The sequence below is a fragment of the Suricata suricatta genome, chromosome 3 (assembly GCF_006229205.1).
Source record: "Suricata suricatta isolate VVHF042 chromosome 3, meerkat_22Aug2017_6uvM2_HiC, whole genome shotgun sequence".
In the NCBI taxonomy this organism is placed as follows: Eukaryota; Metazoa; Chordata; class Mammalia; order Carnivora; family Herpestidae; genus Suricata; species Suricata suricatta.
Genome location: NC_043702.1, coordinates 108,226,574 through 108,249,460, shown reverse-complemented (window position 1 = coordinate 108,249,460; position 22,887 = coordinate 108,226,574). Strand labels below are relative to the sequence as shown.

At 41.6% G+C, this 22,887-nt stretch overlaps 2 protein-coding genes across 5 annotated transcripts in view; one reads left to right on the top strand and one right to left on the bottom strand.

The window, feature by feature from the left end:
• The first annotated feature begins 1,670 nt into the window (after positions 1-1,670).
• The window catches only part of PLEKHB2 (pleckstrin homology domain containing B2), a 34,028-nt gene continuing 12,811 nt past the window's right edge, over positions 1,671-22,887 (top strand). For 2 of the 4 annotated variants that reach the window (XM_029934802.1, XM_029934803.1), the window contains exons 1-5: positions 1,671-1,788; positions 11,433-11,477; positions 15,437-15,589; positions 16,865-16,967; positions 21,736-21,775. In XM_029934802.1, coding sequence (XP_029790662.1) covers positions 11,441-11,477; positions 15,437-15,589; positions 16,865-16,967; positions 21,736-21,775 — 333 coding nt within the window. In that variant the 5' untranslated portion in view covers positions 1,671-1,788; positions 11,433-11,440. Of the gene's footprint in view, positions 1,789-11,432; positions 11,478-15,436; positions 15,590-16,864; positions 16,968-21,735; positions 21,776-22,887 lie in introns of those variants that run through there. The other 2 variants (XM_029934801.1, XM_029934804.1) reach the window with 2 other exon arrangements.
• Positions 8,513-9,118, bottom strand: LOC115287948 (dynein light chain roadblock-type 1). Its single transcript, XM_029934805.1, has one exon. The coding sequence runs from the start codon at positions 9,114-9,116 to the stop codon at positions 8,826-8,828; it is 291 nt and encodes a 96-aa protein (XP_029790665.1). The 5' UTR covers positions 9,117-9,118; the 3' UTR covers positions 8,513-8,825.

Here is a 22,887-nt window from a genome sequence, read left to right as displayed (position 1 = left end):
CTAAGTGTAGTTTCAACCTCCCAAAAATGCAACCTTTAACCATACAATATGGAATTACCTGGTCAGCATAGTGAGATAATCTGCTTGATAGACCCTTCCGATCCCCTTAGCAAGGCATCCTTGCCTGAAATAACACATTCTTTGCTAGTAATTTTCTTTTTCTATCCTCTTTCCACCTTTAAAAATATTTCCTTTTCTACAGCTTACTGGAGTTCCTTTCTATTTTAGGATGCTGCCCTACTCATGGATCCTTGAATAAAATCAATTTGATCTTAAATTTACTCAGTTAAATGTTTGCTATTATCACAGAAAAGAAAACAAATCTTAAGTGAACAGCTTGATAAATGCTTACGCAGTATTTACCTTTCAGGAGTAGGGTTGCCCAAGGTTCCCTCAGGCCACTTTCCAGGAAGTGTCCCTACCCTGACCCCAGAGGTCCCATTGGGGCTTAAAAGCATCATAAAAGTTTCTCAGTAAAAATAACTAACATTTCCCTTTTTTTCCTCCTCCATTGTCTTCTTTTTTAAATAAAATTTTTATTTTAAAATAATTTTAAATTAAAAAAAATTAGTATATTCTTCATTCAGTTTCCATGATGCTTACATTTCACATAATCACGGCACAATTTTCAAAACTAAAAATCACCACTAATTATTAATTAAAATCGAAACTTTATTTGGAATTTACCAATTTTTTCACGAACATCAATTTTTCTTTTCCAGAACTCCCTGTAGTATCCCTCATTGCATCTGGCAGTTTCTGAGTCATTCCCTGTTTTTCATGACCTTCATAGTTTTGAGGAGTTCTGGTGAGGTATTTTGTGGAATATCTCTCAATAGGAATTTGCCTCATGTTTTTCTCATCATTAAATGGGGTGGAAGATCACATGAAAAGTGACATTTTCATTACATCTTGTCGGGGGTAAATATTATCAACATGACTTACTACCACTCATGATGTCAGCCTTGATCACATGGTTGAGTAGTGTTTGTCAGGTTTTTTCACTGTTAGGTTTTTACCCCTTCTCTCACTTTATTCTTTGGGAGGAAGTCATTATGCAGATTGAGGGGTGGGTGGGTGGAGATTAATACCCCCCGTGGATGGGGATGATTAATTAGAATTCCTCTATAAAAGACTTCTCACGTCTCCCCATTAATTTATTTATAATCATTTATTTACAAAAGAGTGGACTTGTTTTAAACTCTAAATTATAATCCAATACTATATAACTTATTTTGCTACTCAAATTGTTCCAGATTTGGCCATGGAGAGCTCTTTCAGGTTAACTTCTCCGACACGCCTCCATGATTTTATTTTTTGACCATTCCTTACTTCTCCAGACTCTAGGTTGTACTTTTCCTGCCCCACCTCTAGAGCCACTCATTTAGTCTCTAAGGAGCCTTGGCTCTTTTTATTGGAGGGTTATATTTAGACGCAAGATCAGGGTACAAACAATTCCTTTGCAGTTGAAAATTAAGCCCCCATTCAAGCAGAGATGAAGCTGCCCCAGCCCCTCCCGTCCCCCCTCCCCCTCCCCCTCCCCCTCCTCTCTCTCCTCCCTCCTCCTCCCGACCCCTCCCCTCCCGACCACCACAGGCTCCGCGCCGGCCCCCAAGCCCATTCCAGGCATGCCCCGCGCGGCCAGGCGCACGCGCGCCAGGACTGTGTGACGTTGGACGGCGGCCAGGACGCAGGCGTGAGGCACTTGCAGCCGAAGAGCCTTGGCGGCGTCCTTGCGTTCCGCCGTCCTGCTTTGGTGCTCCGCGGCGGCCGCCCGGTAGCTTTCAGGTAACTGTCCCTGTCTGGTCCAGGCGAGCCCGCAACCCCTCGCCTCGGGCCGGGCCCACTCGCCCGCGTCGCTTCTCCTCCTCAGCTCCCGAGGTTGTTCCTTTTGGAGCCTCTCCTGAGACGCTCAGCCCGGTCCTCCTCCGAGAAGACCTCCGCTCGGCCAGCGTTTCGCACCCCCCCCCCCCACCAGCGGTCGGTCCCTGCAGAGATTCCGCTGGGGTTGTCGCGCTCAGCACGCCCTCCCCTTCCCGACTGTCGGTCCCTGCGGAGCTTTCCGTTGAGCAGCCCAGCCCCGCACCCCTCCGAGAGGACGATCTCCCGGACGTAGGTCCCCGCTGAGCCTCCTTCGGTGCCGCCCACTAGGCGCCCCTCTGAGTTGACCCCTGGCCCACATCCTTTGCTCCCGTTGAGGGTGTCGGCGCCACCAGAGCTTCTGCTAAGAGCAGTGCAGTTCCGCTGGCCCTCGCCTCCCACCGTGTGGGCCCCTGCAGAGCCTTCCCTAGAGCCGCCCACCCCGCGACTCTGAGCGTACACACTTGGCTTCGGCCAGGCTGGAGCCGCCCAACTCCGCGCCGCTCTGCAGGGACTATCCTCGGCCCGTGCCGTCTCCCGTCCCTGGTGCTGGCCACTCCAGAGTCTCCCCTGGAGCCGCCCAGCCCCGCCGAGCTCTCCTGCCGCCGGTCGGCTCCCCGCGGGTGCTCCAGGCCGGCCCGCAGTCTTTCCTCTGGCTCCGGTTTCCTAGTGCCAGCTCTCTGGTCGCGGAGACTTGGGTCCTGTTTCGTGCCCTCCGGCCCGGAGATCACACCCTCCTTAAGGAATCCAGATCTACAATGAAACTGTGCGCTCGCGCGTGCTTCCGGCCCCTGCTTCGTTTCCTCTGCTCTTTGTTGTGCAGTGGTTGCATTTTTTTTTTTTTCCGCATTTGACTCTTTCACTCATCCAGGCCAGGAACTCTGGAGCGCAGGGGGTTATTATTTCGTGTTGGCATGGAGTTTTTTGTTTTTATCTGTAATGTAGAGGAAGTTACGTACAAGGGGTTTCTTGAACGAATAGTAAGTTCCTGTTTTTCAGGGTAAGTGGAGGGAATGAGGTACGATGGTCACACTGTCATAAAATCTAGAGCAACGTGATTAACTCCCAACGCCATTGACTCCTGGTCCCTGAGAATATACATTTTTTAATACATATTTTAGAAAATACATGTTTTTTACTAGGACGGGGTGGAGCCACTGCCAGAGGCAGGTCCCTTGTATTTAAAGGGAGAAAAAGGTCTCGTGGTCTGGATGGAAACCAGTGCCTGTGCAGGAAGTGAGTTGTCTGAAGTCACGAGGGGAATTAGGGCCAGAGCTGGGACTTAGCTGCCGGTTTACTTAGGGCTCTCATTTGCTGAACAAATCAGTGACCAAAATACCCGCCTACATGTGCTTGTGCAAGGGCCACCCTGTACCTGGGAATGAGAATGTCTAGGGCTTACTCTTCCTGGTAGTGATTTCTTTACTTGACTCCCCGCCCCCAACAGCATACTGATCTGATCTCTGAGGGCAGGAACCAACAAACGTTGCAGGATCACCCTGCCCCGACTGCAGTGCTCAGTAAGTGAATACTTTCTAAGGGAGGCTGCAGAAAAGAACTCAGATTCTGACAAAGGTTCTTCACTAGCATATTTTTAATGATGTTAGTACATTCTGTAAGTTAAATTCCTCTAATCTCAAGGACTGAATTTATGAAATGTGTGCATCAGTGGTATAGAAAGAATAGATACCGCTCTTGTTTGGGATAGTCATACTAATCTGGAAGATACTAGTTTTTCCTGACTCTAGAGGCTTTGCTATGCTTCCCAGTTTGCTACCCAATGGGAATATTTGTTTTCTTTAATTTGAATTGTTGAAAATGGTTTATATTTAAAACTTCTTATAGGTTTACTGGCATGTGTGTAATGTGGGTATTTTGTATCTAGTTTGCTGCTGTTTTATTCTGTAGAGACCAACAGCAGGACTCTTACCTGATGAGTTTTAGTTTATGCAGTAGATCTTGATCCAGGATGCAAATAGTGAAGCGTTGAAAAAAGCTGTGGAGTGATGTGGACTTAGCAAGGTAAGGCAAAAAAATACTCCTGTTCCTTTAAAGATGGATTTGGTTTTGTATTCAGGGAAGTTTTTTGTTTGTAAGTTTTTTGCTTTTACTTCTGTATATATGTTCAGATTTTGACCTTCAAGGGCATTTTAATTTATTAAGTCTTCTAAGCCATCTGAGAAGACAGTGTGTCTGTCTTTTGGAATGTTTTGGGCAAATTTTTGTCAGGTGGCTAGTGAGGAAATAATAGTGATAATAGTAATTGCCCGGTGAGTAGCTACCAATTTTTGAATTTTAGAAAATGTCAGGCACTGTGCCAATATTTACATATTTTTTCACCTAATTTTCCAAATTCTGTCAAATAGGTGTTGATATTAACATTATATAGACCAAGAAACTAAGACTTGGGAAAGTTAAGTAACTTGGCCACTTATAAATAAGTGAATGAGTCAGGATTTGAACATGGGTCATCCGTTTTTGTCTCTGCTGCTGGTGTCTCTGTGATTTATGGCTTGTTTTCCCCTTAACTCATTTTAGTTACATTTCAGGAGGGAGCAGAGTTAGCTGTTTGTGCTCCTAATAATCCATCATTAATGTTGAAAATAGCAAAGCAGTCATTAGCATGGGTAATCTTGACATTATTGGTATATCTTTTGTCATGGATTCTCATTTTAATATCACTGTTGTGTCCTCTCTCCTTGAAAATAACTTGCCGGTGAATTACAGTGTGGATTTTATGTAACTGTAATACTGTTTAACACAGAGGGAAAAATAAAAAGATGGATGTTTAAAGTCTGCCTTTTTCCCCCCTCTGAGCACGGTTTCTAGGTAACCTTAAGGTAGGGCCGGCTAGTAGGATTAGTAATTAGCCTGGGCCGATGAATAGAGTACCTCTTTTAGGCAGTGGCATGTGAGTGCTCTGTATGGCAGGCCTGCTGGTGGACTGAGTGACAAGTCTCCTCCCCTGGCTCTGTGGTCAGAGTTCAGGAGCTTGGCAGGGTATAGACTCTAGATAGATACAGCTGCGGCCCAGCTTAGGTGAGGTGGGTCATTTAGGGAGCAGGTAATGGCAGCTGCTTATTTAAGGACTGTTGCCCTTGGTTTATCTTATTTATAGGGCATTGTGTGGAGGGTCTGTATTGTATTACAGGATGCTTATGGGTTGGGAGCCAGAGGATGACTGATGAGGCAGCAAGTGGTCTGGTGATACCAGCATGGTCCTGACAGAAGAGGCTAGGAGTCATAGATAAAGGACACATCTCTTCAGTGGGGATGGAGGACTTGTTTCCTTGCGTTCAATTAAGTGCCCACCTTGTTGTGTCTGCTAGATGGCAAAATGTCCTAGCCTCCTTCCCCTAAGAAGGTGCGCTGTGGTGGATGATACTGCCGAATGAGGGTGAGCAGGCTTGCATTATCATGGGGCTTTAATCCTTTCTTGGCTTCTTTTGACTTTTCTAGAGACTGGCTCCTAAGTGCCTCTCCAGCAAGTGCAAGTAACCGAACTCAGTGTATTCTTGAGGGTGTGAATTCAAGGTTTGTTTCCCCAAAAGTCCTTCTTTCTGGTGATTTGAGTTTTAGGCTGGTTCGAAGCTGATTCCTACAGTCTTCTCTACTGTCTAAGCTTTATACACTTGAGTCCTTAACTCAGAAGTCTAGACCTTTTGTCTTAAAAAAGAGATTGTGGCATCATAGTAAACGCAACAGATACCCCTTATTATTACCATAATAACCATTTGAATTATCAAGTGAGGAGAAGGTATTATATAAATCAAAGTGTTTAAACTTTTATTCTTTGGGTCCCCAGTTGAGTGAAATCCAAACTCACTTTGGAAGTTGTGTGATTTCTCTAATGCATTCTATAGCAGTGTATTTGGTTTTAGTCATCATTTTATACTTGAGATGCCTTTCATCCTCAGTTGTTTCTAATGAACTATAATTGTTTTCAATTTGGCATTGTCAAATTTTCAGCTGGTTGGTATCTTTATCCTTTCTAAAAGCAAGCATCTTTGCTTTTTTTCTTTAATTTTTGAAGTTTAATTTATATTTTTATTTGGAGAGAGAGTATGCATGAGCAGGTGACCGGGGTGGGGGTGGAGAGAATGAGAGAGAGAATCTTAAGCATACTCCATGCTCAGTGCAGAGCCCGATGTGGGGGTCAGTCCCACAACCCTGGAATCATGACCTGAGATGAAATCATGACTGACTGAGCCACCCAGGTGTCCTGTGTCTTTACTTTTTGACAGTAGGCACATCCTGAGATTTCCTGTCCCTAAGTTGTAACCAGCTCATTTTCAAGAAGCACTGGCTCCTTTTAGAGAAGACCGTATCAGAGATAAAAATCTGGACATGGGGTACATGTGAGATTGTTCCACATAATGACTAAAGATAGGATGATACCAGATAAGAAGCGACATGAGTCCACAGAAGAGTTACCTTTTTCAAAAAGTCATGAGTTTCTGTTGCTAATTCCAGTTTCTTTTGACTTTGTTATAATAATTTAGTTTTCTCTTTCTCTAATGGTTTTGAATTATTTTATGTGGACAAACCAAAGGTATGTTTATGGTGTCCCCTTAGTGTAGAAGTTTTTTTTTTCTTTTTGTATTTTTACTCAACTGGCCTGAAACTGATTCCCAAGTCAGTTGATCAGTTTCCTGTTGTTGCCATACCTTGAGTGCCAGATACCTGAAAAGTAAAACCCAGCCTCACGCCAAGAAAACACCAACGAGAATATGAGTAACTCAGATGTTGACCCATACAGTTGGTAGATAACAGGAAAGAAATCTCTAGGTTTTTAAGGTTTTATTTGGAACCTTCTTTTTGACTCTTTATCTTCATGGGTGCTAGTGTTGATAGTTTTACAGGTATGTAAAATTGTTGGACTCAGTTTCTTAAAAGACCTTTGAGTAAATGAAGGTTGATTTTTTTTTTTTAATGTTTTTTTTTAACTTTGAGAGAGAGAAAGGGAGAGAAAGTGTGTGTGCACATGAGTAGGGGATTTCAGAGAGGGAGAGAATCCCAAGCAGGCTCCACACTGTCAGTGCAGAGCTCATTGTGGAGCTTGGTCCCATGAATCTTATGATCATGACCTGACCTGAAATCTGAGTCGGGTGCTTAACTGATTGAGCCATCCAGACGCCTCAGTGTTCTTACCAAGGTTAACATTGGTCTGACATTTTGACTATTATAAATGACAGCAAATAGATTCAAATTGATATAAAGAATCATTAGAGAATACAAAAAAGTTACCAGAAAAGTTCAGGAAATGTCTTTCTTTTCAAAAAAATTTATTTAATGTTTATTTTTGAGAGAAAAAGAGTACGAGCAGGAAAGGGGCAGAGAGAGAGGGAGACACAGAATCTGAAGCAGGCTTCAGGATCTGAGCTGTCAGCACAGATCTCGACACGGGGCTTAAACTCATGCACAGGGGATCATGACCTGAGCTGAAGTTGGACGTTTAACCAACTGAGCCACCCAGGTGCCCCTGCAGATGATTAAAAGAAGGAGGTAGAACAGTATGTGCTGATACTAGCGTAATTATTTTGTGGTAGGAATCAAAGACACTGTTAAGGATGCATATCTGAAGAGAAGAGTGAGTCAGTGCTGCTGTATCAGAAAAGTGACTATTAAGTCCAATTGCACCTTTTTGTAATATTTAAATTATTTAACAATTTGCATGTATTATATCCCTTTATTTTTTTATGTTTTTCATTTATTTTTTAGAGAAAGAGACTGTGCAAGCAGGGGAGGGTCAGAGAAAGAGGGAGATGCAGAATCCAAAGACAGGCACAGAGCTTGACATGGGCTTGAATTCACGAACTGGGAGATCATGACCTGAGCCGAAGCCGGATGCTCAACCGACTAAGCCACCCAGGCGCCCCCCACCCCCCCTTTTTTTTTTTTAAGTAGGCCCCACACCCAGCATGGAGCCTAATGTAAGGCTTGAACTAACAAGATCGAGTGGGACTTTCAATCAACTGAACCACCCAGTCACTTCTCTCCTTTTTTTTAATCAACAGATTTTAGAGGCGCCTGGCTGGCTCAGTTGGTAGAGTGTGCAACTCTTGATCTCAGGTCATGAGTTTGAGCTTTATGTTGATCACATTAAGATTACTTAAAATTAAAAAAAATTTTTTTTAATGGTTTTTAAATTTATTTTTGAGAGACAGAGATAGCATAAGCTGGGGAGGGTCAGAGAGAGAGGGAGACACAGAATCTGAAACAGGCTCCAGGCTCTGAGCTTGCTGCCAGCACAGAGCCTGACGCAGGGCCCGAACCCACGAACCGTGAGATCGTGACCTGAGCCGAAGCCGGATGCTTAACCAACTGAGCCACCCAGGTGCCCCTTAAAATTTTTTTAAATTAAAGATTTTATTTGGAGGCTGAGATTATGGACCACTTTGGTTTTCTACTTCAGCATTCTTAGGTATTCTCTTTAAGGATTAGCAAAACAAAGCAAAAGCCCAAATGGGAACCTGAAAAGAAGAAATTAGTCTCCCCCCCTTTAATTTTTCTTATATTTAAGTATGGCTAAATTCTCCCCTTTCTCCAAAGCTTTGCAAAAAGAGCCCCACAAGCTTGACTCATCCTATACTCCGGCATTTCCAAAATCTACTTTATTTATTTTATTTTATTTTATTTATTTATTTTTTTAAGCATTTCAGTTATTTTTAGTTAAAGAAAAACAGCCTTTTCCAAGGGTGACAAAGTGAACGGAAGATCATAAGGAAGCAGGGTGCAGGCTGCTCAAAGCTCTTGCTCCAAAATCTGGAGATGAGGAAAGAAGGCCCACCCAGGAACTCAAGGGTGATTGGCCAGCAGATGGACAACTTTGATGACTTTGGTCACTAGACTGGTCTAAGTAGGCTCTAAGGTGATTTCCACCTGCCAGTTGGCTGATATGATTAACATCATTATTCTTGGGGACTATTAAATTAAGGAATGATGCAGGGAACCAAGAGAGTGGCTTATTCAGTTGGATTCTGAATCACAATCAGGAAATAGTCTTTATCTGGTGCAACCATAATTTCATTTTTCTTGGAGCGAATTCGAAGAAAGGTGAGGTCATTCTGGGGGTCGATTTCACGCACGGTGCTGCGGGCCTTCAAGATGAAGTTGTGCATGAGGTTGGCATACTGTGTGGTGGTGGGATTGTCCATGGTGCTCTTGATGGGAATGCCTTCTGTGTTCACCACGATGATTCCCTGTACTCCCTTCTGGCTCTGAAGTCGCTTCAGTGTCTCTTCCACCTCTGCCATCTCCGACCAATCCCTCCAAAATCTACTTTAAAGGTTCTTAGTGTCCTTGCAATTTCTGCCAACTCATGCTATCTGTCCTCACCAAGAAAGGAAGTTTTTCATTTTCTCCCCATATTTAGATGCTCATACATTCCCAGGTGAATGAGAATCAGAGGGACAATGTCTTCCCCTTCTCCCCAGTGGATGTGCAGGTGCCTGCTGCCCACTGTTGACTAGAGGGGACTAGCCCGAGGGCAGCTGACTGTGGAGCTAACTCTGCTGGGTCACTGACAGGGAAACCCACCCTAAACCAAGGCTGTTAGGCAAAATGAAAGTTTCTTTATTATTTAAACTGCGTTGAACTGGTTTCCTAAAACTTGGAGCCTAAAACATCTTAAAATAATTATTTACTTCCAAATGGACACCATCATATTTTCATCCAACACATATTCTTTGATGAGTGTTAATATGTTCCCAGCCTGTGGTAGGCACTAAGGACACAGCAGTGACCAAACCAAGTCCCTGTTTTCATGTAGCTTATACCTTAGTAGAAGCAACAGGTCAAATTATAAATTAAAAGGATGGGTATTGCAATGTTATAGACAGCATTACATCTCGAACATTTGTGTTATTACCCCAGAATATCAAACCCATATTCATTCATGCCAAATCCTGGATAATTATATGAAAGTGTCCTACCATTGTAACATAAATTCTCAGTCTGTATTTCATGTGAAAGAGAAAATATCTGGGAATAGGCCAGAAATTACCAGCAGGTATTGGGAGCTGCTACCAAGCCACAATATGATAATTATAAAACCTGGTTGGAAAGTTGTCCTACAACTTTGCTGTTCCTTCATCAGCTCGTGGTTGTGTAAAAATGGGGAGCAATAGAAAAAGATGTTTCCTGGGGTGACTGGGCAGCACAGTTGGTTAAGTGCCCGACTTTGGCTCAGGTCAGGATCTTGTGGTTGGTGAGTTGGAGCCCTGTGTTGGGCTCCTGGGTGTCTCACTCTGTTAACATTTCTTAACATCTGACTTCGGCTTAGGTCGTGTGTTGCGAGCTCTGCGTCAGGCTCTGCGCTGACAGTTTAGATCCTGGAGCCTGTTTACGATTCTATGCTTCCCTCTCTTTCTCTTCCCCTTTCCCACTTGTGCATGCTGTCTCTCAATAAATAAATAAACTTAAAAAACAAAGGAAAACCTTGGAATTTCCTGAGATAGAGGTGCTAGGAATGTCTTGTGATTCATAAGTGCCTTTCAGGGGTGCCTGGGTGGCTCAGTCGGTTGAGCATCCGACTTCGGTTCAGGTCATGATCTCACGGGTTCGTAGGTTTGAGCCCCGCATCGGGCTCTGTGCTGACAGCTAGCTCAGAGCCTGGAGCCTGCTTCTAATTCTGTACCTCCCTTTCTCTCTGACCCTGCCCTGCTCATGCTCTCTCTCTCTGTCTCTCAAAAATAAATAAAAAACATAAAAAAAGTAATAATTGCCTTTCAGCCATACCTAAGTTTATGCTAATGAGATGACTCTTGTTGGGCCCCAGATAACTTCCAAGATGGGGTTGGATGCTGAGGATCACCCTTGTGATTACAGGCTTAGAACTGTGACTCAGTTGGTTAAGCATCTGACTCTTGATTTCTGCTCAGGTCATGATCTCATGGTTTGTGAGTTCAAGCTGACAGTGCACTCTTTCTCTCAAAATAAATAAATAAACTTAAAAAAAAGAAGTTTAGAATTTTCAGCCGCATCCCTGGGGAGAGGCTGGGTATTAAATTCAGTCACCAGTGGCCAGTGATATATTCAGTCATTTCTTCCTAATGGAACTTTCCTTAAAAACCCCTAAATGCCAGGGTTCCAAGAGCTTCCAGGTTAATGATTGCATAGGGTGCTGAGAGGGGGTGGTATACCTAGAGAATCTACCATCTTGTTCTTCTTGAGTTGTATCCTTTATGTGTCCTTTATCCTTTAGGCAATGGTAAGTACAATGCTTTCCTGAGTTCTGTGAGCCATTCTGGCAAATTACCAAATTTGAGGAGAGGTTGTGAGAATCCCCAGTCTGTAGGTCAGAAATACTGGAGACTCAGGACTTGTGTCTAAAGTGGAAGCACTCTTGTGGAACTGAGCTCGGAACTTGTGGAGTTGGATGCTAAACTCCAGGTTAGAATTGGGTTGAATCAGTAGACATCCAGTTGGTGTCCAGAGATTTGGAGAATTGGTTGTTAAAGTTGGAAAGACCCCACACATTTGGTTTCAGAAGTGTTATAAGTGAAAAACAGCTCACATGGGCCATTTCCTTTTCTGGGTGTGACTTTTGAACCTGGCTCTTTCTTTTATAGGTGGAAAGATGGCGTTTGTGAAGAGTGGATGGTTGCTACGACAAAGTAAGTACTGAACAGAGCCCCTTGGTCTGGGTTTAGTGTTGCCTTAGGGTACATGTTTATTTCTGCTGCTGAAACAGATCACATTTAAAAACAAATAGGGGTGACTGGGTGGCTCAGTGGGTTGAGAGTCTGACCTTAGCTTGGGGCATGATCTTGAGGTTCCTGAGTTTGAGCCCTTTATCAGGCTCTGGGCTGACAGCTGAGAGCCTGGAGCCTGCTTCGGATTCTGTGTCTCCCTCTCTCTCTGACTGCTCACATGCTCTCTCCGTCTCTCTTTCTCTCTCAAAAACAGAAAACAAAAAAAACAAATAGTAAAGTCTTATTAATGTTGTTGCTCTGGATGTCCTCTTGGAAATTTTAGAGCTCTGTGAACTGTTTCTGCTCACACAGAGTTCTTTTCTTGGCTGCTGCCTTGACAGAAACCAGAACATCATGGTAACCCCTCCTGGTTTCTTTTTTTCTCACTAGTATGACCTGAGGCCCTGCTTGACTCTAACTAGGCTGAGCTGATATGTTAGCATGGGGTACTGCTCTTTTCGTGGGAAATACCTGTCTCATCTGGGGATGGAACAGTGACTAAGATTCTGAAGTACTAGAGACTTTAATTGTAGGGATGAAGGTTAGACTGGAGGGAATGAGTTTATTTAAAGCAAGTCTTTTGGATCTCCAAAAGAACTCTGCAGAAGAAACTCAATTCTTTATGGAGTTGAATGCATATTCTTAGACCCATCTGTGTGTGTGAGGATCTTTCATGTACTGTTTATCTCTGAGATTGCCATCTGAAGTAGTATTCATGGTATGTTCTGGAGCAGGAAGAACTGACTTTGTTTATTGAAGAAAGAGTAAACAGATTATTCTGCTGTTCTTCTAGAAAGAGCAGAATTAAGGGAAAAGTGATTAGTACATCATTTATTACTCTATTGAAAAACTGAGCTGTGGTTTATAATCTTTATTGTTCAGATGCAAATTTCTGTGTGGGGAACACCTTCAGAACTTAGCTAAAATGGAGACTAACTGTGAAGAATGGACGGCATACCTTAGATGGTTTGTAAAAACCATTATTTGTGAAGCTTATTTGTGACCTTGTTATAAAGGTTTTACATATATTGTGTAATTATCCCAACTGCTCTTCCATAGAAGAAATGGAATTTCAGTGATATTTGGTAACTTGGTAACACTAACAGGGAAGCAAACCTGTATTCAGAGGCAGGACTGTGTCATTTCAACACTGACACATTTTCTACCAGGAGAGAAGCTTTCAGCTTTATTTGTCCTGTCACTAGTTCTACATTCCCAGACCTGGAGCTGAACCAGGTGTTCAAGGTATGTGACAATTCTGTATTCTTAGATAGAGCCATTACAAAGTTGGCTTTAAAAAGAAAGTCCTAGCGTATTGGAGCCTACCCCCAGTCTTTGTGTAAGTCTTCTTGTCTTGGATTCTGTGATCCTATCCTTCCCTAAATTGTCAGGGGATGCAGAAAGCTGTGCTCAGACCTTGAGGATATATGCACCTTCCTTTCCTGGCCATTTGAACGTCCTCTGGTTTTCTCCTTAGGCTTTACTGCTCCCCTGACTGAGGGAGACTGTCTCCACCATGACTCATGGTAAATGTTCTGTCAGCATAAGTGAACAGTGACTATTTTGACCATCGTTTTTTGTTCCCTGCGAAACCTTATCAGTGCCTAGCATGATGACGTACACAAAATAGATGTCTTTTAAATAAGTCGTACAGACTTTTCTAGTGTCCTGGTTCATGGCAGTCTCAAAATTCGTATATTCAGAAGATTACTCCATTTCCCCATCTGCCCATGTATAGGTTGATTTTCCTTCTTTGTAAAAGCAGAACTATCAATCCCAATAAAATAAAATGAGATGAAATGCATTATATTCACTGGGTAACAGAGGTACACAGATGGTTACGTGTTTGCTAAGTGGTCTCTCAGACTCCTTTTTCTTGCTGTTGCCACACAGACCCTTAGGACCTCTGGGATCTGGAGGACAACTTACTTTGGGAATCTGCAGTCAGGACTTCTCTAATCCAGTGATTCTACCTGTCTTGTTTGGGTGGCTTTCTCTGGTAGTTTCGGTATAGCTCAGGGGCTGTCAGTCAGGTGGATGCTAATGTCATTTAGTTATCAGTTTGGGCCAGAGCTGTGGATGCCCCCTCAGCAAGGAGGGTGCCTGACAGTTGTGGAAAGTTTGGAAGGCTGACGTGTTGCCATTTGATTAATACTGGTGGCCGCCACAGGAGCATAAGGAGAGGCACACAGAATGGGATTTGTGCATGATGGCCAGGAACAGAGTGGGCTCTACAGGAAGAGAGGATATAGTACTTAGTGTCTGTGTGTGAGGAAGGGGTAGGAGTGACTTGGCTCTATAGTTTTCTCTTCTGGCTGACAGGGGTACTTGAGTTTTATGAAGTTGAGTGCCTAGCCCAAGATTACAAATGACAGGATGAATTCCTTAAACTGATGGGGACATGTGAGGTAGTGGGACAGATCCACAGAGGATGGGGGTCAGCATCCTGGCTATGGGTGCACCCAGTGTCTGAGCCACCCTCCCACACCCATGGGCTTTAAGGGAAGGCAAGTGTTAGGAGTATATGTGAGAGTCCTTGGAGAAAAAGAAAAAAACATTTTTCCCAATGTGGAGGGTACTGTTATCTATACTTATTATGTGAGACTTCATAGTCCAGTGTTTTCTGAACAGCCTAACAAAGTTAAATAGTACCAGGAAAGTTCAGCTATACTTCATGGAAAATTAAATATTAGGTGTCTCATTAGTCAAAAGGAAGAGTTTGTTAAAAAATTATTTTGGTTTTTTTTTTCCAAAAAATTTTTTAATGTTTATTTACTTTAGGGAGAGAAACAGAGGCATAAGTGGGGGAGGGGCATAGAGTAAGGGAGAAACAATCTGAAACAGGATCCAGGCTCTGAGCTGTCAGCACAGAACCTGATGTGCAGCTTGAACTCATGGACCATGAGATCATGACCTGAGCCAAAGTCAGATGCTTAACTGACTGAGGCACCCAGGTTCCCCCACCCCCCCACCAAAAATTTTTTTAAATATAGTTGACACAGTTTCAGGTATATAACTCTATTATGCAACGCTGTGCTCACATCTGTCCCCCTACGTCTATGTCACTATTATAGTGTTATTAACTCTATTCCTTATGATGTGCCTTTTATTCCAGTGACTGGCTCATTTGATATATATATGTAAATATATATATTTTAGATTCCACATATGAGTGGAATCATATATCTGTCTTTTTCAGTCTGATTTATTTCACTTAACATAATACCTTCTATGTCATCCATGTCAGTGCAAACGACACAGTCTCCTTTTGTATGACTGTGTAATATCCCTTGCATATAAACATCACATCTTCCTTATATATCTGTCAATGGACGCTTCGCAACTTAACGTTGCTCCCACATCTTGGCTGTTGTAAATAATGCTGTAGTAAACATAGAAGTGCATGTATCTTTTTGAATGAGTGATTTTGTTTTCTTTGGGTAAATACCTAGTAGAATTATTGGACTATATTTATATTGTCATTTTATTTTTAATTTTTGGGGGAACTGCAATACTGTTTTCTATAGTGACTGTGCCAATAAACATTCCCACCGACAGTGTACGAGGGTTCCTTTTTTCCTACATTTTCACCAATGCTTGTTACCAAAATCAAGGTTTTATTAAACTTTTTTTTTTTAATTTGGGCCTATTAAGTTAGCAGCTTTCTTAGTATTTTTAGTGTAAGCTGCATGTAGCCCTGGTGCATCATTCATGCCGTTGGAGTCCACTTGCATCTCTATTTGGATGTAGTGCTCTGGGCATTTGTATGCAGGTATACTTAGGGGGCCAGAGGAAAGTTTCCTTTGTTTCTGTTACTTGTGAGTTAGAGGGTAAAGTCCTTGCCTTTTTAGCTCAAAGCAAATCTATCTTTTTTTTTTCAGGTACTATTTTGAAGCGTTGGAAGAAGAATTGGTTTGACCTGTGGTCAGATGGTCACCTGATCTATTATGATGACCAGACTCGGCAGAGTGTTGAGGATAAGGTTCACATGCCAGTGGACTGCATCAACATCCGCATGGGGCATGAGTGTCGGGGTGAGTGAGTCTGTCGTGGCAGCTTCTGTCCTCTGCTTTTCACCATTGGGAGTTGAATCCTCTTTCTTACTCATTTTGCTTTCATTAGCAGACCAAAGAAGGGTTTCACCTGGGAGGTAAGCACAGTGGGCACCTAGATGCTGGGATCCTGAATCATATGATTGGGGCAGATTGAATTTTCTCATCTGCATTAAACCCAGCAGTTCACATTTCTTGTTGCCTCATGGAGAAGGTGGTAGAAACAGCCAGAGTTCTGGGATCCCCAGGAAGGACGGAACCACCCTAGGCAGTATAGATTTTGTGACTCAGAAATGGGAATCTTATTGATCAGTTAGTCAGTTACTTAAGGATCCATGATACCTTAGTTTCTTGGAGTTATCCATTACATTCGTTTTAAGGAACAGGTTTTTAATAAGTATGGACTTAGCTTTTTAATTTTTAGAGAGAGAGCACAAGTGGAGAAAGGACAGAGAGAGGGAGACAGAGAATCCCAAGCAGGCTTCACACTGTCAGCATAGAGCCTCCACACTGTCAGCACAGAGCCTGATGCGGGTCTCAGACTCGAGAACCATGAGATCATCACCAGAGCTGAAACCAAGAGCTGGTCGCTTTAACTGACTGAGCCACCCAGTGACCCTTTATTTCTAATTAATGGCATATATAGACTTCCCTGTTAATTCACTCTACTTCTATTTGGAATAGAGTCTTTTAGTAAACATTGATGTTTGACACATCCTGCTCTTATGTAAGAGTTTTTGAATTAAAGAGTCACAAGTGGCATGTGTGCCTGTAGTAAGCATTGGTGTAACATCTTGCTTTCACATGTCAGGTCATAAAACACTGGTGTTCGTGGTCAGCTGTCGAAATCTCTACCTAAACCAAGCTCAGGTATCATAGACTTTATTTCTTGGTACACAGAGATATTTTAAAAATACGATTTTCACTTTTAAAGCAGTGATCCAGTTTAGTGTTTCCTGTGAACAAAAGCAGTAAGTCCTCTGTTATCTGATGCTTTGTAACACTTTTCATTGTGTGGGATTTATTCTTGTAATATCTGGGCTTTTCTATACATCTCTACATGTGGATGGACTTTTAGAAGAGACTTAAGTTTAATTGGAACAGTTGTTATTCATGTGGTTGGGTCTGTGGAGCAGGACAAAGATGCTTTGGAATTGGAGTGTTCTGAAGTGGTCTTTTGCTTATCTGAGCTGTTAAGTAAGAATAAGTCCTTTAAAAATTATGTAAATATTTCTTTATTCTACTTATTTTTCATAGATATTCAGCCTCCAGATGGGAAGCCAAAAGACTGTATGCTGCAGATTGTTTGCCGAGATGGGAAAACTATCAGTCTTTGTGCAGAAAGCACAGATGATTGTTTGTAAGTTTGGGGTTTTTTAATGTGTTTAATTTAAAAAGTGTTGTGTTTCATTTCTGGTTATCAGGACAGCAGAAGCATGAGAATGCTTTCCTTCAGGCATCAGAGTAAGTGACTTAGAGGATGCGTGAAAGAAATGTAACAGGGCCTTATTCTATCTTTATCTCTAGATGCATATTGGGTAATGGGCATAGTTGAATGGGTTCTTAAATCTTGTTCTTTTTATGTAAATGTCTTTTTAAAAAGCACTGACATCTGTATTATGAAGACTTTTCCTTCCTTTGATGGTTGTTGTTCCATCTGCCTTCTCTGAAGAAGGGATATGAGATTTGGGGGGAAGAATTTTTTTTTCTGGCCACTCTGTATCACTCCCATGAGTTAACGCTGGACATTGTGGGAGTTTGCTAACAGGTTATTGTAACATTCATTTATATTAAAACATTCATATGTAGGTGATATTTTTATGTAACCCAGAGTAGTTTGTCAGAGTTCCTGCTCTGCATTTCACATATATGTTCATCTTCAATATAAACATTTATTCCATGGTAAGCTCTGGAGTTTATTTTAAATCCTGTCTGTAGCTACATTTTTACACTCTTCTGTATAGCCCCACATCGGGCTCTACACTGATGGTGTGGAGCCTGCCTGGGATTCTCTCTCTTGCCTCTCCTCCACTTACATGCATGTGCTCTCTTTCAAAATAAAGAAACTTAAAAAAAAAATTAGAGAAACAGGCTTAGTGAGGGTAAGTAATTTCCTATATCACTTTTTATAATACTAAATTATCCTGAGGTTAGTGGCTTCAAACAGTACAGATTTATGTTTACATTTCTGGAGGTCAGGAGTCCAGCCAGGTAGGACCATGATCCTTTCTAGAGACTCTAGGGGGAGAATCTCTTTCCTTGCATTTTCCAACTTCTAGAGCCTTCCTGGTTTCTTGGCTTCTGGGCTGAGCATTTCTCTTGTGCTCATCTCTTTGTTCTTTGCAGCTGGGGAAGGTTATATGCTTTTAAGGACTGAATGAATAGTTTGGGCCAACCAAATGATCCAGGGTAATCTCCCCATCTCAAGATCCTTCACTCTTAATAATGTCTATAGAGTCCTTTACCCTGTGAAGTAACATTCACAGGTTTTGGGGATTAGGATGTGGACATGATTCTGCTCACCATACTTCCCAAGATTTTGGAGCTAGTAGATTAGATTCAGGATTTGAACCTTTGTTTCCATAACCTGTTGTTCTTAACTGAAGTGCTCTACTGTTTGCTGAGGTGTCACATGGAATGCTCTTTTAAGTAGTGGAAAAACTTCCTGGAATTAGCAATAATGGAACCAGTAATGTTTATGATCTCAATAAATGTGAATTGGTTAAATTCCCCATATAAAGAGTAAGATCTGAGATTGGGTAAAAAAAAAATAACATATCTTTATAGTCTATTATCAAGAAATACACCTGAAATAAAATGAGAATAGTAAAGAAGTAAAGAAAAGGAGAATGTTAGTTTGTTGGGGCTGCTACAAACTGTGTGCCTTAAGACAACAAATGTATTCCCTCACAGTTCTGGAAGCTGAGAGTCTGAGCTCAGCACATCAGCAGAGCCATACTGCCTCTGAGACTCCTCAGTAGAACCCTTCCTGCCTCTTCCTACTTGGGTTGTGGCTGGTAATTCTTGGCATTCCTTAGCTTGCTGCTGTATCAGTCCAGTCTCTGCCTTCTGTTTTTCATATTCCACACATGCTTACATCTTTTCATATTCTTTGGGTAAATTACGCAGTGTGATTACAGGGTTATAGGCTAGTTCCATTTTGAATTTTTTTAAAGAATTTAAAAAAGTTATTTATTTTTGAGAGAGAGTATAAGTGGAGGAGGGGCAGAAAGAGAGGGGGACAGATGATCAGAAGCGGGTTCTTTGCTGACAGCAGAGAGCCCAATGTGAGGCTCAAACTCAAGAACTGTGAGATTATGACCTGAGCTGAAAATCAAGAGTTGAATGCTCAGTCAACTGAGCCACCTAGGTGCCCCTTCATTTTGAATTTTTTGAGGAATCTCCAAACTGTTTTCCACAGTGGCTGTACTAGTTTGCATTCTCACCTACAAGGGCTCCTTCTCCATAATTGTGTACAAGGGTTCCTTCTCCACAATTTTGCCAACATTTATTTTTTCTTGTGTTGTTGATTTTAGCAATTCTGACAGGTGTGATGTTTTACCTCATTGTGGTTTTGATTTGCATTTCCCTGATGATGAGTGATGTTGAGCATCTTTTCACGTGTCTTTTGGCCACCTGGATATCTTTGGAGCAATGTCTATTCATGTCTTCTGCCCATTAAAAAACATTTTTTTTAACATTTATTTATTTTTTAGAGACGGAGAGAGACTGCAAGCAGGGGAGGGACAGGAGAGAGAGGGAAACACGAAATCTGAAGCAGGCTCCAGGCTCTGAGCTGTCAGCACAGAGCCTGATGGGGACTCGAATTCATGGACTGTGAGATCGTGACCTGAGCTGAAGTCAGGTGCTTAACCAATTGAGCCACCCAGGCGCCCCTCTTCTGCCCATTTTTAAATTGGATTATTCTTTTTGGGTGTTGAGTTTGCTAAGTTCTTCATATATTTTGTATACTAACTCTGCATTGGATATACCATTTGCAGATATCTTCTCTCATTCAGTAGGTATCTTTTTGTTTTGTTGGTTGCTTCCTTTGCTATGGGGAAGCTTTTTATTTTGAGGAGTCCCAATAGTTAATTTTTGCTTTTGTTTCCCTTGCCCCAGGAGTCCTATCAAGAAAGAAATTGCCATGGCCGGTGTCAGAGAAATTACTGCCTGTGTTTTGTTCTAGAATATTTATGGTTTCAGGTTTCACATTTAGTTCCTTAACCCATTTTAAGTTTATTTTTGTGTATGGTGTAGGAAAATGGTCCAATATAAGGAAACCCCTCTTTAACATCAGTCTTGGCAGCTATTTTTTGAATATGATACCAAAAGTGCAAGTGGTAAAGGCAAAAGGAGACACATGAGACTACCTCAAACAATAAAACTTCTTTTTTTAAATATTTGTTTTATTTAGTTTTTTAATTTTTTTAAGTTTGTTTGTTTATTTTGAGAGAGAGAAGGTGAGGGAATCCCAAACAGGCTCCACAGTGTCAGCGTAGAGCCCGACTTGGGGCTTGATCCCACGAACCGTGAGATCATGGCCTGAGCCTAAATCAAGAGTCAGACACTTAACCAACTGAGCCCCCCAAGAGTCCCAAACTATAAAGCTTCTGCACAGCAAAAGAAACCATCAGAAAAATGAAAGGCATCCTACGGAATGGGAGAAATTATTTGTAAACCACCCATATGATAGGGGCTTAGTATTCAAAATATGTAAGAATTTGTACAACTTTGTAGCAAAAAAACACAATTTTTACTTGAATAGATACTTTCCCAAAGATAACAAATGGTCATTGTATGGGAAAAGATGCTCAATGTGACTAATCACCAGGGCAAGGCAAAACAAAATCAAAATGAGATTATCTCACATCTCTTAGAATGGCTGTTGTCAAAAAGACAAAAAAGGTACATGTTATGAGGATGTAGAGATCAGGGAGCCCTGTGCACTGTTGGCAGGAAGATAAATTGGTGTAAGCCACTATGGATACGTTATGGAGGTTCCTCAGAAAACTAAAAGTAGAACTATCATATGATCCAGCAATTCCCTTTTGGATATATGTCTTGAAGGAAATGAAATCATTATCTTGAAGAGATTTCCACACCCTCATATTCACTGCAGCAGTATTCATAGTACCTAAGGCATGAAACACCCAAAGCAGTTGTTGATGGATGAATAGATAAGGAAAAGTATCTCTACCCCCCCCCCACACAATATTATTAAGGAAAAAAAGGAAACTGTGCCTCTTGCAACAGCATAGATAGATCTTGCGGGCATTGTGCTAAGCGAAATAAGTCAAGGAAAGAACAATTACTCGAAGTCTCACTTGTAGAATCTAAAAAAAGCCAAATTCCTAGAAAAAGATAGTAGAATGAATGGTGGTTGGGGGAAATGGGGAAGATACTGGTTAGTGTACAAATTTCCAGCTATATAATGAATAAGTTTTGGGCATCTAGTTATATACTGTTGTGTTTATAATTAGCAAGCACTTTATTATTTGCTTGAACAAGTTAAGGGAGTAGATTTAAGTGTTATCAGAAAAAATAAAAAAGTAATGCTGTGAGGGGTGAAGGCATGAGTCATACTGTGGTAATCGTTTTGCAGTATATGTGCATCAAATTATCACATTGCATACCATAAACTTGCATGTTATATATCAGTTTGTCAAGCTGGCAAAAAAATACTAGAACTGCTTTCAATCACGAAAAGAATTGCTGACAATCTAAATTTCTTATCATGGAACATTATGTAGCTATTTGTAGTAGATCTGTGTGTGTGACATGAACTGACAAAGCAAGTTGCAGTATAGTTAAACTCAGTCCATTGTTTTATACTTCCTAAACAGTAAAGCAAAAACTGTATAGTAATAGATTATGCTTTAAATAGTATACAGTATAGACAGCACAGATGCATATATATATATATATATATATATATTTTTTTTTTTTTACATATTATGTATTGTGCATATCTCAAATGATTTGATTGAGTGGGTCTTGGGGTAAGGACTGAAGCCCTGTTATTGAAACAAGCTTCTTCAGAAATTTTGATGCCAACACAGGTTTGAGAATCCTTGAGGTAGATATTGGATTGCCTTAAGTTAAGCATCCCTTTTTCTTTTTTCCAGGGCCTGGAAATTTACACTCCAGGATTCCAGGACGAACACAGTAAGTTGCTAAGGGCAATCACCTGTAATGCCTTGTCTTGCTGTAACAAATGGAAGGAAAGGGGATTAGGAAAGGGAAATGGGGGTGGGTTTCCTGACCATGAGCATGGCTGAGCATGCATATCTGGGCATGGCACCTTCTGCTGACATGAGAATAAGTAGATTTTGCCAAACCTTTTAAGGCGGGAGGATCCCTCCAAATACAGGCAACACCTGTTCTAGTATTATCTTCCAGAAGTGTCTGTATCTCAGAAAGTTTTTCAGCACTTTGAATTCTGTTGTGGTTTACAGAGAAGTCTAAAAAAGGACCACAGAATCTGTACATGGCACCCCAGCCTTGTGAAACAAGTGTTTTTGGGACTTGTATTTGACTCTAGTTCTGCTTCTGACGTTAGGAAGTCACTGAGATAGTAAACGTCATTTGTAGGGGCTCATAATGCCACTTTTGTGTCTGTCAGAGAATCAAGGAAATTCCTCTGCAGCAAGCATTTTTATTCTTCAGATAGGATTTTATTTTTCCCTTTATGTCTCTAGGAGGAAAAGCAAAAGGTAGATGAAGCTTATAAAATAATTTGCACAGGTGTAAAAAGAAAGCAAAAAAGACTTAATATCCAAATCATTGTTTCCTACTCTTGTTAGCCCCAGACTCCCTCCAAGGCTGCTTTGCAACTGCAGTTAGCTTTTCCTTCACAAAAATCTTCCTGGCTGAAATTAGTATTAATGATTCGTATTGTTGGGGCTAAGGTCCCAAGATGATTCTTTGCATGGATTTGTTATTATTATTCTAAGTTTTTTTTTTTTTTTGAGAGAGAGAGAGAGAGTGTGCATGTGCTCACTGGGGGGGCAGAGAGAGGTAGGGAGAGAATCCCAAGCAGGCTCTGTGTGTGCACGGTCAGTGTGGGGCCAGATGTGGGGCTCAAACCAAGGAGAACCATGAGATCATGACCTGAGCCAAAATCAAGAGTCAGATGCGTAATGGACTGAGCCATCCAGGTGCTCCTGGAATTTGTTTTTAAAAGAGTACATAACTTTTTCTTTTCCCCTGGGAAGTAATTTAATGAAGAAATTTTTTTAATGCAAAAAACAAGACTGTGTGTGTAGAACAATCCCTGC

What these genes read in the sequence shown, in the direction of transcription:
- LOC115287948 (XM_029934805.1), bottom strand. Translation starts at nt 9,116, where the DNA reads ATGGCAGAGGTGGAAGAGACACTGAAGCGACTTCAGAGCCAGAAGGGA.